The 18114-nt window shown below is 38.9% G+C and overlaps 1 protein-coding gene across 1 annotated transcript in view; it reads right to left on the bottom strand.

Moving 5' to 3' along the window:
• slc4a5b (solute carrier family 4 member 5b) overlaps nucleotides 1–18114 on the bottom strand; it is a 66277-nt gene that overhangs the window by 34838 nt on the left and 13325 nt on the right. Inside the window, exons 8-26 of the mRNA XM_084746594.1 lie at nucleotides 16928–16983; nucleotides 13360–13517; nucleotides 13184–13271; nucleotides 12934–13092; nucleotides 11763–11884; nucleotides 11507–11681; nucleotides 11267–11400; nucleotides 11007–11187; nucleotides 10833–10923; nucleotides 10034–10092; nucleotides 8927–9118; nucleotides 8289–8402; nucleotides 7865–7978; nucleotides 6132–6293; nucleotides 5758–5936; nucleotides 5601–5673; nucleotides 5432–5500; nucleotides 4959–5132; nucleotides 4712–4876 (exon numbers count right to left, since the gene is read on the bottom strand). Coding sequence (XP_084602720.1) covers nucleotides 4712–4876; nucleotides 4959–5132; nucleotides 5432–5500; nucleotides 5601–5673; nucleotides 5758–5936; nucleotides 6132–6293; nucleotides 7865–7978; nucleotides 8289–8402; nucleotides 8927–9118; nucleotides 10034–10092; nucleotides 10833–10923; nucleotides 11007–11187; nucleotides 11267–11400; nucleotides 11507–11681; nucleotides 11763–11884; nucleotides 12934–13092; nucleotides 13184–13271; nucleotides 13360–13517; nucleotides 16928–16983 — 2465 coding nt within the window. The remainder of the gene's footprint in view (nucleotides 1–4711; nucleotides 4877–4958; nucleotides 5133–5431; nucleotides 5501–5600; nucleotides 5674–5757; nucleotides 5937–6131; nucleotides 6294–7864; nucleotides 7979–8288; nucleotides 8403–8926; nucleotides 9119–10033; nucleotides 10093–10832; nucleotides 10924–11006; nucleotides 11188–11266; nucleotides 11401–11506; nucleotides 11682–11762; nucleotides 11885–12933; nucleotides 13093–13183; nucleotides 13272–13359; nucleotides 13518–16927; nucleotides 16984–18114) is intronic.

The raw sequence follows: 18114 nt of genomic DNA, 5'->3' as shown, positions 1-18114 counted from the left end.
TCTTATGAAGGTATAACTGTGTGTTTCCTGGCTAATAATTTTTTTTTTTTTTTTTTGTCTAATTTGATATAAAGTACAGCCTGTTTGCTCTTATAAAGGTATAACTGTGTGTTTCCTGGCTAATAAAAAACATTTTTTTTTTGTCTAATTTGATATAAAGTACAGCCTGTTTGCTCTTATAAGGTATAACTGTGTGTTTCCTGGCTAATAATTTTTTTTTTTTTTTTTTGGTCTAATTTGATATAAAGTACAGCCTGTTTGCTCTTATAAAGGTATAACTGTGAGTTTCCTGGCTAATAAATTTTTTTTCTTTTTTTTTGTCTAATTTGATATAAAATACAACCTGTTTGCTCTTATAAAGGTATAACTGTGTGTTTCCTTGCTAATAAAAAAAAAATTTTTTTTTGTCTAATTTGATATAAAGTACAGCCTGTTTGCTCTTATAAAGGTATAACTGTGTGTTTCCTGGCTAATAAATTTTTTTTTTTTTTTTGTCTAATTTGATATAAAATACAACCTGTTTGCTCTTATAAAGGTATAACTGTGTGTTTCCTGGCTAATAAAAAACATTTTTTTTTTTGTCTAATTTGATATAAAGTACAGCCTGTTTGCTCTTATAAATGTATAACTGTGTGTTTCCTGGCTAATAAAAAAATTTTTTTTTTTTTGTCTAATTTGATATAAAGTACAGCCTGTTTGCTCTTATAAAGGTATAACTGTGAGTTTCCTGGCTAATAAATTTTTTTTTTTTTTTTTGTCTAATTTGATATAAAGTACAGCCTGTTTGCTCTTATAAAGGTATAACTCTGTGTTTCCTGGCTAATAATTTTTTTTTTTTTTTGTCTAATTTGATATAAAGTACAGCCTGTTTGCTCTTATAAAGGTATAACTGTGTGTTTCCTGGCTAATAAAATTTTTTTTTTTTTTTTTGTCTAATTTGATATAAAATATAACCTGTTTGCTCTTATAAAGGTATAACTGTGTGTTTCCTGGCTAAGAAAAAATATTTCTTGTTTTTCTTTTTTTTTTGTCTAATTTGATATAAAGTACAGCCTGTTTGCTCTCATAAAAGTATAACTCTGTGTTTCCTGGCTAATAAAAAAAAAATTGTAAAAAAATCAAAAATCAAAAAATTTCATATGAAGTACAGCCTGTTTTGTCTTACAAATGTATAACTCTGTGTTTCCTGGCTAATAAAAAATATTTGTAAAAAAATCAAAAATAAAAAAAAATTGACATTAAGTACAGCCTGTTTGCTTTTATAAAGGTATAACTGTTTTTCCGGGCTAATAAAAAATATTTGTCAAAAAAATCAAAAAAAAAAAAAAAAAAAAATGATATAAATTACAGCCTGTTAGCTCTTAAAAAGGTATAACACTGCGTTTCCTGCCTAATAAAAAATATTTCTTTCTTTTTTTTTTTTTTTTTGTCTTAATTTGATATGAAGTACAGCCTGTTTGCTCTTATAAAGGTATAACTCTGTATGTTTCCTGGCTAATAAAAAAATATTTCTTCTTTTTTGTTTTTTTTTGGGGGGGGTCTAATTTGATATAAAGTACAGCCTGTTAGCTGTTATAAAGGTATAACTCTGTGTTTCCTGGCTAATAAAAAACATTTGCAAAAAAATCAAAAATCAAAAAAATTTGACATTAAGTACAGCCTGTTTGCTCTTATAAAGGTATAACTCTGTGTTTCCTGGCTAATGAAAAATATTTCGTTTTTTTTTTTTTTTCTCGAGTTTGATATAAAATACAGTCTGTTTGCTCTTATAAAGGTATAACTGTGTGTTTCCTGGCTAATGAAAAATATTTCACTTTTTTTTTTTTTTTGTCTAATTTGATATAAAGTACAGCCTGTTAGCTTTTATAAAGGTATAACTGTGTTTCCTGGCTAATAAAAAATATATGTCAAAAAAAAAAAATTACATAAAATATAGCCTGTTTGCTCTTGTAAAGGTATAACTCTGTGTTTCCTGGCTAATGAAAAATATTTCTCTTTTTTTTTTTCTCTGATTGGATATAAAGTACAGCCTCTTTGCTCTTATAAAGGTATAACTCTGTGTTTCCTGGCTAATAAAAAAACATTTGTTAAAAAAAAATTTTTTTTTGATATAAAGTACAGCCTGGTTGCTCTTATAAAGGTATAACTCTGTGTTTCCTGGCTAATTTTTGTTTTGTCTAATTTGATATGAAGTACAGCCTGTTTGCTCTTATGAAGGTATAACTGTGTGTTTCCTGGCTAATAAAAAATATTTGTTAAAAAATTAAAAATTAAAAAAATTCATATAAAGTACAGCCTGTTAGCTCTTATAAAGATATAACTCTGTGTTTCCTTGCTAATAAAAAATATTTGTCCAAAAATCAAAAAAATTTGACATTAAGTACAGCCTGTTTGCTCTTATAAAGGTATAGCTGTGTGTTTCCTGGCTAATAAAAAACTGTTTTTTTTTTATTTTTTTTTTGTCTAATTTGATATAAAGTCCAGCCTGTTAGCTCTTATAAAGGTATAACTCTGTGTGTTTCCTGGCTAATGAAAAATATTTCTCGTTTTTTCGTTTTTTGTCTAATTTGATATAAACTACAGCCTGTTTGCTCTTATAAAGGTATAACTCTGTTTCCTGGCTAATAAAAAATATTTGTCCAAAAAAAAAAAATTGAGATAAAGTACAGCCTGTTTGCTCTTATGAAGGTATAACTCGGTGTGTTTCCTGGCTAATAAAAAATATTTCTCGTTTTTTTTTGTCTAATTTGATATAAAATACAGCCTGTTTGCTCTTATAAAGGTATAACTTTGTTTGTTTCCTGGCTAATAAAAAAAAATTATCATTTTTTTTGTCTAATTTGATATAAAGTACAGCCTGTTAGCTCTTATAAAGGTATAACTCTGTGGGTTTTCTGGCTAATAAAAAATTTTCTCATTCTTTTGTCTAATTTGATAGAAAGTACAGCTTGTTACATATTATTCGGGTATTATTAGGTGTATTTGTTTACTACCTACTAAAGAACATATATCACCAAATTTCTTAAACTTGAATCTTAAACTTTGAGTTTCTGTCTTCGTGACATACAGTAAAAGTAAACTCCTGTTTGGCTAACAAACCTGTGATTTCTATGATTCTCTCCAGACAAACATAAATATGTGATGGACTATCAAAGGGGGGATTAACTTAAAATGTATTTAAATTCAGTTTAAGTATTGAATTACTCAGACAATTTGCTGACAGTCACATTATTGTCCTGAGCAACATCAACCTAAACCTCCATCTTTACTCCATCTGTCACGTTTAACAAATAACATCAAAGATTTAAACAACAAATCAAAGTGATACAGCGAGAGGTGGAGGGAGGGATCGGCGTACTCACACTCACAGGTTTGGTTTTGGGTGGGGGGGTTAACGGGGGCAGGGACAGGCTCGGTGTGGGGCTCTATGGCCTCCATGGGAATCTTCACTGGACGGGGGGCAGAGCTGTTGGGCTGAGTGACAGAAACAGGAATCATCGGCATGCAGGTCAAACTGGAAGTTTATGGGATAAGACTTGATATATTCTATATTTCTGTCACTGTCAAGGAACGTGATCTCCCTCCTCTGTACAAAAAACTGTTCAAAAAACTGTGAAAAACACACAGCTGAGTGAATTTCACACACACACACACACACACACACACACACACACACACACACACTGTCCTGCTGCCCCAAATACTCAAAAGAGCACCACATGGATTAATCTGCCACTGAAAATAGTTCCTAACAAATTTCCTGCTGTTTGAGTAAGGTTTGTTTCATTCTTTTAAAAAGGAAAAAATATATGAGACACATTTAAAAAGATTTATATCCTCTATAGCAGGAATGCACAATGATTTTGTGCAAAATGATGATTTTGACTGAAACTGTGTGCAAAATGTGATACAATTAATGGAAGTAATCATTTTTGCATTACAGTTTTCATTTTTACTGAAAGTATAAATGTAGGATTTAGCGGAATCTAGTGGTGAGCTTGCACATTGCAAACACCTTGCTGCACCTTCCCCTTCCATGCACGCACAGGCAGACAAACTGTGTCCTCTTTTAAGTCTCTTCTTTAAGCCCATTTTACTTCATGTCATATCATATCGCTATTATCGTATTTTGGATAGGATTTACTTTCTTTATTGTTTTGAACTTTGTAACTTTTCTTTAAACTTTGAAATAAAGTTATTGTAATTATTATTTTGTGAGGACAGGCAGATTTATTTCACTTTCTGGTGTGACCAGACCTCAAAACGTGGTTGATACTATCTTTTTTTCCCATGGGATTTGTTGACAAAAATATAGAATAGCACTAGCCTTATCCTTCAGTGCAGCATGCTCAGTTTAGTGGACTGAAGAAAGGACATGATGGGGACAAAGAGTGAGTGTTGAACACAGTGGGAGAGGTGGACAGATGTACTAAAAGGAGGACGGACACACAAAAAGACTGTAGTAAGTGTGGTACAGTGCCTTTTCAGCAACACTGTGGGACAGAGAGGAGAAACGTACAGTATTAGTAAAACAAACCCAGGAACGACACAACCACAACAGATGGAGTGACACACATTTAGATACACAGTAAATACCAAGAAAACAGATCCACGCTTTGAAGATTACAGTAGCTGTGTGTTTGGCAGGAAGACGCAGTATCTGTACAAGTAATCTCATGTTTAATTTTGTGTTTGTCCACATTTCTCTCACCTCCTCATCGCTCTCTGGCTCTGCCGCCTTCTTCTCTTTCTTCTTCTTCTTGTCATCCTCTTTCTTCTTCTTGTCTTTGTCAGGCAGGATGTCGTCCAGCCAGGCCAGGTCGTGCTGCGAGAACATCAGATCCAGAAGCTTCCGTACGACCATCAGACCCAGAATCTGCACACAGCGGAAAGACTCGGCCTCAGTGATCCAGGCCAGTGAGCCAGCATGCATGATACGGCACAGTCAGGAGACTCACCATTACTGGGAAGATGATGGCGAGGAAGGTGGACTTCAGGATCCAGAGGACGGCCAAACAGACCATCTGGACGAGGGTGAAGAGATGGACGCGTCTCAGAGGAACGTGACGCAGGAAGGAGAAGTCCGGCTGGTGTTTGGGCGCCATCAGATACAACTTGATCCGCTCCCAGAACTGAAAAAAGAAAGACACAGAACACAATCTCAGCTGTTCTCTGTTCTTAAATGTCAAACAGAAATCATGTTATTGACAGCGAAAACCAACAGACGATACATGACCAAAGCACCGAACATCTGAGAGCAAGGATCTACTCAGGAGAGAACAACACAAGTCAGTCCAATAAAGCATGAATGTCCATGATTTCCATGATCATTCAGCTTCATATGCACCAGGAAAAGTTGAGAAAAACTGAATTACGCTTCCCATGGAGGAATAATAAAAACACTGATATATGAGCATCATCTTCGACCCACCTGGATGCCACTCAGTGAGGCCACTCCCATGTAAAGGAAGACTCCATACAGGACTGGCATTGGGATGAACTGAATCAAACAGAGCAGCAGTTAAAATACACCATTATAGGAGAAGAGTCAAGTGAATAAAAAACAGAAACATCACTTTATCGTCCTTCTACTAACTTACCTGTAGAACGGGAGCGAGGAAAACTGAGAGTCCGGTCAGAACAAACACCAGAATACCCGTCAACCTCTGCTCCCTACAAAAGAATAAAGTCTTAAATAGATAAAGTGAAAAAGGATTCACTCACACACACACTCATACGGTGTGAGGAGAGTCTTACCTGACTCCGAGGAACTGCGGCTGCTCCCCGGGAGCGCTGGACTCGCTCTCCATCTTCAGAGAGTCGATGTGTGCGATGGAGATGACGGTCGCCGCTACGTACCAGGGCAGACCCATGAAGGAGCACACGGCCATCAACACGCCCACCCAGAACAGGTCCAGGTGGTAACCACAACCTTTCTGTAAATGGGTACGATGACAGGAAGTGAAAAATGAGGAAGTGAAACGAGGTAAAATTACTGGTTTGGCCTATGGAGTTTGGTTGGTTTGAAGAAAGCGATATTTGATCTATATATATGTGTATACATATGTGTTCATGACACTGGGTTTAACTGTTTTGAAGTGTTGTGATTTCTCTTGCGTGCGTTTTCAGACCTTCAGTTTGTTTTCCTTGCGGTTGACGATGACGGCGCTGATCTGTTGGTCCATGAAGATGAGGATGGTGACTAGGAGAGCTGGAACGAAGCTGGCCACGTACCACCACCAGGGGTTCTTACCGAACGGCATCACCAGCCAGCCACGATCAGAACGCGTGGGCTGATCACACACAAATGAAAAATAAATATTCAGTACAGTGAAAATGGTGAGAAGGTAACTGCACGCATCAATCTAAAACAATCAAATGCTTCATAACTACATACATACAATAATAATGTAACTGAAGAATATTAGTATGCAGTGGTGGAAGAGCTATTCAGATCATTAATGTCAGTAAAGCTACTTGTACAATAATGTATAAATACTCCGATGAAACTAAAAAACCCTCATTTAAAATCCTAAATAAAAATACAGAAGTATTATCAGCAAAATGTACTCGTTCTGATCCATCAGTGTTCGAGCAGCATGTTACTGTTGGAGCTGCTGCAGGTGGAGACACTCTGAACTACTTTATACACAGTTAGACAGTTTAGTCCAGTGGTTCTCAACCTGGAGTATGGGTCCCTCCAAAGGGTCACCAGATAAATCCAAAGGGCCATGAGATGATTACAGGGAGAGGAAAGAGTAAAAAAAGTTGTGATAGAAACATGTATATTCATATTTTCTCATTCACTTTATAATTTTGTAAAATGCAATATAATGTTTAATATTTAAATTAAACCATGTCTCTTTAGTGGAACCATTAACAAGTCAGAGACATCTTATAAGTGTCAAAGGGTCCCAACTACACACTATTTTTTTCTAACAGTGGACATATATGGGACACATCTGCTGCAGCAGTCTGTGGAAGCCGTGCGCCGTCCTGGCATCACACCACTCATCTCTACTTTTCACACAGCTGGCCTTATTTTTTTTTTTTTTCCCTGTGTCCCTCCAGCAGGTAAAAACAACCGATTTCTGTGTAAAAACCTGTACGCTCTGTTTAAAAATGATTAAATAAATACCTCAGTGTACCAGAAGCAATTTGATGCAGCAGAGCAACTTTGTTATTTTTTTATATTGTAAATTAATCAAATCAATGTGTATTCATGATGCAGTTAAATCAATCTAATTAATTAATTCAGTTCCAGCCAAAAAACCCTGCATAACCAAGTGCATTATCACAGGGCAAAACTCAGCACACACACTGTAAAAAAACAAACAAAAAAAATAGTTGAGACAACTTAAAATTTCGAGGCTTCGAGATTTTTGAGTTTTAAGCCCAATATATTAATACAGTGTTTTGAGTTTCTAAAATTTAAAGTTTTAAGGTGATCTAAAGAAGAAAATAAAACTCAACAAAACTTTTTCAAAACTTAAGAATCTAAGTTGGGATCAAAACTTACTATTTAAATTTTTAACAATGCAGCGGATTTAACAGTTATTATATGTTTTTTTGGTGTAAAATCTTAATCTGAAAAGGAAACTGTATCTATTGCTGTCAAATAAATGTAGAGGAGTAAAACGTAGGTTTTAACATTTCCCTCTGAAATGTGGCCTGAGGTCTGAAGTAGCTAAAAAATGAAAATACTCTCATAAAGTACAAGAACAACAAAGTTAAAATAAATAAACTACTTTCCACCACTGCTAACATGCACACAGAGACAGATACATGTACAGAAGAGCAGTCATGTGTCATATAGATTAAATACACACATATTAAAAACATATTTTAGCAAGAAATCAAATACCTTGAACTCAGTTGGAACGATTAGTTTGGGTGTGTCTAACCCCATCAACATGTCCAGACCCACAAAGCACATGATTGACATGAAGATGGAAAAATCACTGATTAGCTTCCTCAGCTACACGTCCACCAACACACACACACACACACACACACACACACAGAGGACAGATGGAGGATAAATACAGATGTGTAGAGTCACAGATTGGAGGGAAGACGTACGTCCAAAAGTAGAAGAGAAAAGGTTTGAACACGAGGAAATGAGGACAGGACAAAGAAGAATGAATCATTAATTCAGTTAATCCACAGAAAAATCAAACGTTTGATCAGATATGTATCAGAACTACATTCTTTGGTAAAGAAATGCATTCCAGCAGTGAAATAAAGAAGTTGGGAAAGAGGAAAGTGGTGTTTAAGGAAGAGTGGACCTTGATCTGAGTGGGCACGTGCAGTTTGGGGGTGTCCAGCTCCAGCAGGCAGTCCAGTCCACAGAAGACCAGGATAGAAATGATGATGGCAAAATCACTGATGAGGGAGCGGAGCTGGAGCACATTCAGGGAGAGCAGAGGAGAGGAGAACATGGGAGAACATGGGGGAGAACACTGTGGTACAGGTGGTGGTTTGGATAAGAGGCAGGAGGGGATGAAGCTGCAAACAGTTGGTTTCAAATGAAAGATGCTGATACTTCATGCAGGTATTCAGTGGTGTTCAAGAGGATTTTTCAGGATTCAGTCAAATTCAAAGCTTTTTAAGACTTTTTTAAGACCTAAACTAATATCTTCCTCAACCCTTCATATATACTGTTTATACAGATATATATACTGTACATATGTTTATACTCTATTTATTTAGAGAGTATTTATTGGAGTTTTACCTTACTCTATTATTTATATTCTTATATACTTATTCTTATCCTTTAAATTGGACTGTTTTCATGCTTTGATAAATATCCTCCATGTTACAAAACATGCAGGTTCACGTTCTTGCAGGGTTTGAGAGCCTCTAACAGCATTAAAGCCATAGTGAGAAAACAATGCAAGTCTTTGGATCTTTCCTGCTGTCTTACCTTTGTCGGGAAGTAGCGGCTGAACTTGAACTTCTTAAGAGAGACAGTCATGGAGTAGGTGCCGAAGAAGAGGATGAAGGACATGAGGGCCAGGTCGGGAACATACTTACAGGAGCTCCCCACCAGCGTACCGCCGTACTTCACGCACTCTTTCTTACTCAGCTGACTCCAGTCCAGGTCTGTCAAGTTAAACTACAGAGACAGGACGAGAAAGGAGGAAGAGGAGGAGGAAAGGGGGAGAAAAGGGGGTGACGGGTTGGGAGGGGGAGTTGGAGGACAGCAGGAGGGAAATGTGGGGAAGAAGCGGACACGAAAGAGAGAAAAGACAAGCAATAACAGAAGAAAAGACAGTACAGAAGACAGAGACCGGAGCCACAGAGCTTTGCTGTACCGTCCTCTGTAACTCTTGAATCTGAGTAAAAACTCGTCACTAAAAGGACGTCTGGGTCTGTATTTATCAAGCGTCTCTGAATCAAAATTAGAAATGGTGCTGAAAGTTGACCCTGGATTTCCTACATTGAGTTGCAGCAGTGAATTACTCCGAGGAAAGAGCATAACATCACTGTTTCATGACGTTCAAAAAAGAGCTGGGAGCGACCCAATCCAGTACTGTACCGGGTGCAAATACAGACATAATTCACTCATCTACGAGATTCTTAAACTGCACTGGTGGTATGCAAGCTCCCTCTAGTGGTACTGAATATCAGCACAGATATGAGTCATTTTCTATATTAACAAAGTTAATAAAATACGTTTACTCTTCTCCTAAAAGTAGGACTGAATAGAATTACAACCTCACGGTCTTCCAATGCTTCTGCCAGCCAGCCAAGTTGCAGTTTACATTTTTACAGAGGACTGGTAGAGAGCTGAACATTATGGTATCACAGTGAAGTTGACCTTTGACCTTTTGGGAAATAAAATGCTATCACGTCATCATTTTATCTTATTAGACATTTGCATTGGGGCAGAATTCTGTAAGTCAAACTTGGTGAGATCAGAACATATACAGCACAAACAGTGAGTGAGACTTGGTTACTTCAGCGTTACATTCACAAAGAGGACAGGAAAGGTTCATATGAGTGATGTTTTCTGTCTTTTGTCACTTACCAGCAGAGTCATGTTATCGTCTGCGAGTGGAGCTGAAACATTCAAGCCCAGAACAGATGCTAAAGAGGAGAAACACAAGATGGAAACCAAATGAATGATGGGTAACATGAAAAGATACAGCAATACTCATTTCAAGCCAACAGAAAGTGAATATAAAAGGAAGCGTTTGGTGAAATATTCCTCTAATTGAGTAACTTAAAAATTGTTCAAACATGCTCTACCAGGGTCTGCATACTCACTTTGTCAGAAAAGCATCCAAAAATGAGGCAGAAACAGAGGAAACACAAATCATCACAGAGTAAAGACCAAATTATTTCACACAGAATTTATGTGAACATGATGACCTGAAGTTGATCTGCTAATATTTTACAAAGGTCAAGTCATGTCACTCTTAACAAAGTTCAAAAATACACCACCTCTCTCTAAAGAGCTAAACACATCTAAAGCTTCATACGAAAAACAATAATTTGAGAGTTTAGCGGGTGTTGCAGGTATTTCCTGATGAACAATGTATCAATACACTTATACAAGCCTTTATCTGCTGTCTGTTAATTACAAAGCTTTAGATCTGTTCATTGGTGGTTTTTTGGACTTTGGACAGATCCAGGCCAGCTGTTTCTACTTGTTTGTAGTGTTTATGCTAAGCTAGGCTAAACACATCCTGACTGCAGCTCTGATCTTCACGCACAGACAAAAAGAGGGATGACTTTTATTACACTGTGACGCTCTTAAATATGATTATATTTTTATAACAACTTCCTTAAAGCACTCAGAAAACATGTAAAACAAAAACACTCACCCTGGTCTGGTGCGATGCATTCACACTTATATGCAGTGATGTAGTCTGGCTTGAAGCCACGGTTGATTGGGTAATACTTGAAGGCTCCGACCTGTGGAAAACACAAAAGTTTTATCTTGTGTTATCTGACCATTTGGTGTTCCTCCAATCAACATGAGAAAACGTTTTATGTACCATCTTCTTAATGGCATCAGAGATGAATATGAAGGAGATGAGGCTGGAGAAACCCTCCTCTGTGAAGCGGGTCATGTACTTGATTATGTAGCTGGCGTCTGAGACGACCAGCAGGAAACACTGCAGACACGAGTGAAGGCCGATCCACAGACGCAGCTCCATGTAGTCTATATCATTGTTCCTGTGGAGAGAGAGTGCTGACTTCACCTCTTTTTTTTAACATTGTACATGTGTGTGCTTTTTACTTGTGTGCATCTTACTTGCTGAATTCATAAAGCAGTTTCTCAAAGATGAGAATGGGTCCAGTTGAGCTGAGGATGATGAGAGGCTGCCCACCAAACAAACAGAAGACAGTTCCCGCTAAAGCAGTGCCAAGGAAACTCTCCATCACTCCCTTTGAGAAGAGAGGGGAAAGACAGACACATAACAAATTTAGTCAGGTATTGCCTGAGCTGGATGGTTTCTGGATCGGTTCAGTATGTTGCAGCCTTGATGAAGACCTGGTAATTGTCTGTAGCGTCCCCTAGCAGTCCTCCAAAGGTGATGGCATTGGTGATGCAGCCCAGGTAGATGAAGAGCACAGCAGAGATGGACTGGATATGGAAGCCGTCGTAGATATCACTACAGTACCACGGGAGCTTCCGTTTGATGTCCAGCCACAGTCCACCTCCAAACCTGTCCAAACAATTTGAACACATCGTTAAGACGACAGAACCAGGACATCATGTGATCCAGTCGTATCGAGTCCTCTCATACCTCCCAGTGAATTTCAGCTCCTCTCCGAGCTCATGCGGAGCTGGAAGCTCCTCGTCTTCTCCTCCAGCTGCGCCACCGGCCGAGCCGTTCATTTGACCGAGCTCGTTCAGGTTCAGCACCGACTTCCTGCAGTAAATACGAAAACGGAACAAGGTGGCAGGGGTAAGACAGGACTCACCTGAAGGTAGAATTTAGGACCGTTTGATGCATAGAATGTTAGAAAATTGTGAAAAATGTTAATCATTTTCTTCCAAAGCCAAAGGTGACGTCCTGTTTTGTCCACAACCCAAAGATACTCAGTTAACTGTCATAGAAGAGTGTAGAAATTAATTTAATAGTTGATTAATAATCAATTAATCATTGCAGCTCCGGTAGAATTAATTAATGAATTAAGTCGAGAATTAGTCTCAAGACAAATAAATGTTAAAGTTGTTACAATCAATACTTTTAGCTGCGACCTGCTCTGTCAGTCAGTCAGATTCATGTAGCTTGACCAAACTTTGCAAAAAGATGCACACACACACACACACACACACACACACACACACACACACACACACACACACATATACACACAACTACAGCTTTCTATCTATGAGGCTTAAATTTGCCAGAAGTGAAGTGTGTGTGAGGTTGCGGGTGCATCAACACATGAACGTGTGGATACACGTGTGTACCCGGCTGCAGCAAATTTGTGTTTGTTATAATAACACTGTATCAGAGACGATGTGAAAATGAACCTTCAGAGAATTATCACCTTCAGCTCCACTCGGCTTTCCAGAGTATTATAGAGATTTTCACTGTCTGACTGTTTAGCTGTCCTACCACAACTTTACAGTTTTGGTTCACCCTCAAGGCTCTCAGTGTCATTTTCAGTGAAAAAGCCCTGATAAAATCACAGTACTCTACCTCTCAGCATCAAACAGGAGACAGACACACACTAGCTGACTAGCATAATGGAGCATTTACCAGCTAAAGAGGCAGATATTTCCCCCTAAGGCAGGGACCAAAACCAGACCTAAAAGAGAGCGAATACTGGACTGACATTCATTAGGTGACACAAACACATCTCCAAATGAAGGATCACGTTGCTCTGAACTCAAAAGGTGATGCCCCCCCCAAATGGCCAAAACATTTGGTATCAAAGGTTTAAGTATGATTAAGTGTGTACTTGCCTCATTTCTGCCGATGGAACCTTCTTTGGAGGTTCGATGCGTATTTTTGGGTCCCATTCCCCAGGAGGGAGGACGATCACCTCATCCAGAAATTCATCAACACCTGCAATCAGGTCCTCACGGTCCCTGGCTTTATAGGCAACGTCACTGAAGAGCTGACAGGAAATAAATAAATAAAATTAAAGTGACAAACGTAATGTGTGCATGAGTGAAGTCTATCAGGGCAGCACAGTGTCAGTCACTTACATCATCCACCATGAGCGTGGCGATAGCTCTGCCAATCTCATTGTAGGACTTGGTTTTGCCGTGAGGACCCAGCAAGATGAAGAGAAACCTGTCAGGACAGAAGGAGACAGGCTGATAAATGCCAGGACACCCAGACGCAAGAGAGAAATAAACAGGGAGACATGAGAGACACCCACCTGGTTGGCACGGGGACCTCGGTGAGGCCTCCCAGAGTCGTGGCCTGAGCCAAACGTACGAAGGAGACAAAGGGTTTGTCCAGAAAGTCCACCTCACCAATCAGGACGTTGGACGCTTCGGCATCACGAGGAATCTTTTTCATGAATTTATTCTTCAGCTGGCAGGGGAGAGAGGAGCAGAAAGAGGCAACAGGAGGGAGAGGATGAGTGGAAATCATATATTTGAAGCATGTTGCACTGCAGATGACCTCCCCCAGCTGCTTATGTGTGCAATGATCAGCTGGCGTTTGCTGTTGGTGGCTAATCAGATCAGATCTGGTGGGTAGTCATCAGTAGCTGACTCGTAACAGAAAAAGCAAAAGCCACAACGAAAGCTAGATCCTTCTTAAAACTGAGCAGCATTGCTTCAGTTACAGATCATTTGTCCAACTCAGTACTAAACACTAAAACCTTTTAAGGGTGTCAGTGCTGGTCAATCATTTGGCTCGCCACTTTCACATTTAACTTTGGTTATCCCCTGACTTTTCATCTAGAACCACCAGCATTTAATGTCTTCACTTGTCCAGTGAAATATCTCAACATCTACTGGATAGATTGGCACAAAATTTGGTGCAAACTTTCATGATTCTCAGAGGATGTTTTAACTGATTTTGATGAGGCTGACAGCTGATTTAGAGTGAAGTGTTGCAACAACTACTGAATAGATTGTTATGAAATTTGATACAAGAGTGAAACCACTGTTGGATGGCAGAAGGATGGCACAGGATGGCACAGGATGGCAGTCTTTGCACTGTAACATAAAGAATATCCAAGACACCCTCAAAGCAGAGTTTAGACAGATAATAATTCATTGGACTTACAATTGCTGACGGATAGACTGATGATGGTTGGTCGGAAAATTTTAATCTATCACCCAACCCTACGTCCAAGCACACATTACTAGAGGATTACTTTGTAATGTTGAACTCACAATCGTTACAATGAATGATAAGTTAAATTCTTCCTCACAATATTATGAACTGCTGTCTAGCATGTTGGCATCTGATTAGCCTTCAAACTTGTGTGTGTGTCACTCAGACTGGACTTCCTGTGTTGTATTTCTGTGTCTCACCTGTACCTGAAACAACAACCATAAGCCTGCAGAGCAGCCAGCTTCATTTTTATATTACAGTGCTGTTTTTGGACTGAATGTCCATCAGTCCTCTGCTCACTCTTTTGACGTCAGACTGCTCGCCTAAATTTCATAAACACCATCTCCAGCCCAGGATCCACCTGCAGGGTCTGAGTCACTACCTGCTCCATGTTTTCCTTGTAGAAAGTGACAAGATCAGACACCAAGCATCAACGCTGGACATATTCTACATTCACACAATAATCACATCCATGTGAGTTCGATGACTGAATTTTGGGGATGATAACAAACAAACTCACAAGTTATTTAACATATCTTTCTGCATGTCAACTAGGGCTGACACTTTTCAATATGACACAAGTTATCAAGTTTTCCTCAAACGTGCATTAATTTACTTATATACATTCCTGCCTGATGAAAGATGAGGACAGGAGGGGAGACTTCAGCCATTTTTTACATGCCCGCCTCCAAAGTCTCAAAAGTCAACTTGGCAAGCGAGTGACTGTTGAGCAGGTGCAGGAGTGTAGGGAGGTTCGAGCTCGTGCTTGTCCCATGCTCCATGATCTATGCACGCAATGCCGCATTTGTGGACGTAGGCCAGAAATGCTCCCGTGTGAGGATGCTTTTCTGCTCGCAGTAACAGTTCTGTGCACTCGTATCGAGTGCACACACCTGGTTTCTATATGCATGAGATTTGAGGCTAATTAAAGACTACAGAGCAGCGCCATTTCTTGCTCTTTATCGGCCTTATTTCTCTTTCTCAGTGCAGCCGACGCAACGTCTCCTTCCTCTCCTCAACACACAAACAAACACAAAGCATTCAAATACTGATTTGGATGTTCATTACCATGGCAACAGCAGAAGCATCGAAGCATTTGGGTAAGCCCTGCACAGAACACAGTGTTGCAGCTCTTTCGGTGCACCCCTCCTCCTCCTCCTCCTCTTCCTCACCAAGGAAGCACGTGGCAATGGAGTGGTGGGTGCTTAAATTAAAATCTCCTCATAATCTGTTAATGCTGCTTTCAGAGTCAATTCACCAACTGGTCCTCTTTCACTCTTCTTGGTCCTAAGCAACCATAAACAAGACATTTCAATCTCACACGCTATGAACTAATTTAGGATTAATCCACTCACTCAAGTTTTAGTTGCCATCGGCAGCTAGACTGCAGTGAGTTTAAAAGTTTTATCCTCCTCCAGTAGGAGGCACAACGTGTTCTGACGTCATGTACTTTACTGTACGAGCGCACATACTGGTCCGATCAAAGAAGCTGGAGGTGCAACGCCAGCTTCTGTGAACAAATAATTAAAGCGCACTCACATGCATGAGATCATTTCTTGCTTGCTTTTAAGTTCTTTGATTTCATATTAATCCAAATGACACGCTCACGCACCAAATGAACAAATACAAAAAGTCCAAATCAAAAGAAAAAGCAAGTGGCAGGAACTGTTAATGTTCTTCATGGTTGTACTTTTTGCGGAGAGGCTCAAACAATTAAGCTCAAAAGAAGGAGATTAAAAAAACTGCACACAAACACACAGTCAAAAGCACAAACGCACATGCAGGTACGAGCACAAACACAATTTAACAAACGCCCACCTCAGCTCCCAGTGTGGATTAGAGGGATTAAGTAGTTCTGACGAGACTCTACACCTTCTCATAAAACAAGGCTCAACTTTTCATACAGCAACACATAAAAAAAAACAAAAAGACACACACAGACACACACACACAAGAAAATGTGTCACTTTATGTCATTTGTTAACTGTGTACAGAACTGAAATAATCATTAATTTTCCATAGGCCACAGGAGATGAGCTGATTATAAATCAATAACAGCATAGACTGTGGCAATGTATGTGTTGACACAATTGAATGTACAGCGTATGTGGATATTAAAGGGGCACTCCACCAATTTTACACATGAAGGACAGTTTACTCATTGTTATGAGGACTTAGTTTAAAAACTATTAAAAACACATCGATGAACCACATGTTCCTTCATTACCATGAACACTGGAGTTTATTTTGACTCTATTCCACATACACCGTCCCGCTGCACCAAACACTCACTACGGCACCAAATGAGGATTAATCGAGCAGTTTGGATTTACCTTGTTAGCAGGAAAATATGGGTGGGGTGTAACTGAGAACCAGAGACAGGAAGTCATAAAGTACTGAAAGACAAACTTCATTGACATTCTTGGTTTTGGTCTTCTTGAAGGTTTGTTGACAGTAAAAATACAGAATGTAAATGTCGACTATCCCCTGCCTTAGTCATTACATTTATTCAAAGCGACTTATAATATGTGTATTAAATTATGTGGAAACATCCCAAAAGAACCTAAGAACCCTTAGAATAACTTTGCCAACCCTGTTTGGGGACCAGACAAGAGAACACACATGCACACACAGAAAATATTGAACACAACAGTTACCTGGTCTGTGCTTGGTGTGTCTGAAATATCATTCATGCTTCGGCTCTGGGCATGATCTGTAAATAAACCGCAAACACTTATATGTGATATTTAAAACACATAATGTACCATCCTAGTTTTTTAAAATAACAAAGAAGCAGGTGTTTCAGTGTGTTTCAGTGGAATTTTACTCACTAATAGCTGAGTAAGGATGCAAATTTCATCCAATTAAAGTAAAGGGTTATAAGAGCAACAGAAGGGGCATTCAGTTGTGTCCAAAATGTGCGCTAGAACTTCACGCTTTGTGTGGGGGATTATTTTTTAATGACTCGTTTCCCTTTCTTTTCCTCAAAGCAGATTTGGAAACAAATAAAATCGAGAACATACCACACAGCCCCAAAAAATCCTTTCATAATCCTCTTCACCCACATAGATTCAGAAATAGAAATTAGCAAAGGTGCACACAATAGGACCAAAATCTCTAATGTAAACGCACATTATGTCAAACACATTGTATTCATGGTGAGTATATATACACACAAAGCCATCTCAAAGTGTTGGAATCATGCAGTAGCAGGGAGTTAGCCAGGATCAGTGTTGATTAAAAGTGAGAGCCTAGAGATTAGACTTTGGTAAATAGCTGCAAATATGGAGTGTTTATCAACAAAGTTAAAATACTCCAGTAGAAGTAAGACCTGCATTCAAAATCCTACAAGTATTATCAGTGAAATGTGCTCAGCAGTAAAAGTACTAGCTGTGAAGTAAAATACATACAGTACAGCATTTGCTGCAATATCACTGAGTTGAGCTGGGTGCTCAGGTTGCAACGAGAAGGAACAGTTCCTGCTTATGAACGCCACCAAAATGCTGTTCTGAAAGGAGACGTACTGAATGTGTCACGCACATTTTTCCCAGTGCCTGGTAGTACGATACGTTCAGGCACCAGTAAAAACAAGGGAAAATATCATTTTAAGATATGAAGATAGTTGCAAACACTATTTGATTTCAAAGAAAATTTAAAAATTCAAAAATCACGACCCATCCCTTGTCGTAAACTCAGGTAATGTCATGTTCACTTCGCCTGCCCCTCCTCTGCTCCGATCCATGTGAGTGGAGGAGCTCGGTACGAGAACACAGGAGAGGAGAAACAACTAGCGTGACTGTAAATGACAGCACAAGGCAGTTAAGCTCTCACACTGAGCTGAAAT

This window comes from Lutjanus erythropterus, chromosome 20 (assembly GCF_056507025.1).
Source record: "Lutjanus erythropterus isolate fLutEry1 chromosome 20, fLutEry1.hap2, whole genome shotgun sequence".
Classification (NCBI taxonomy): Eukaryota; Metazoa; Chordata; class Actinopteri; order Lutjaniformes; family Lutjanidae; genus Lutjanus; species Lutjanus erythropterus.
This window is presented reverse-complemented; position numbering and strand designations above follow the sequence as displayed.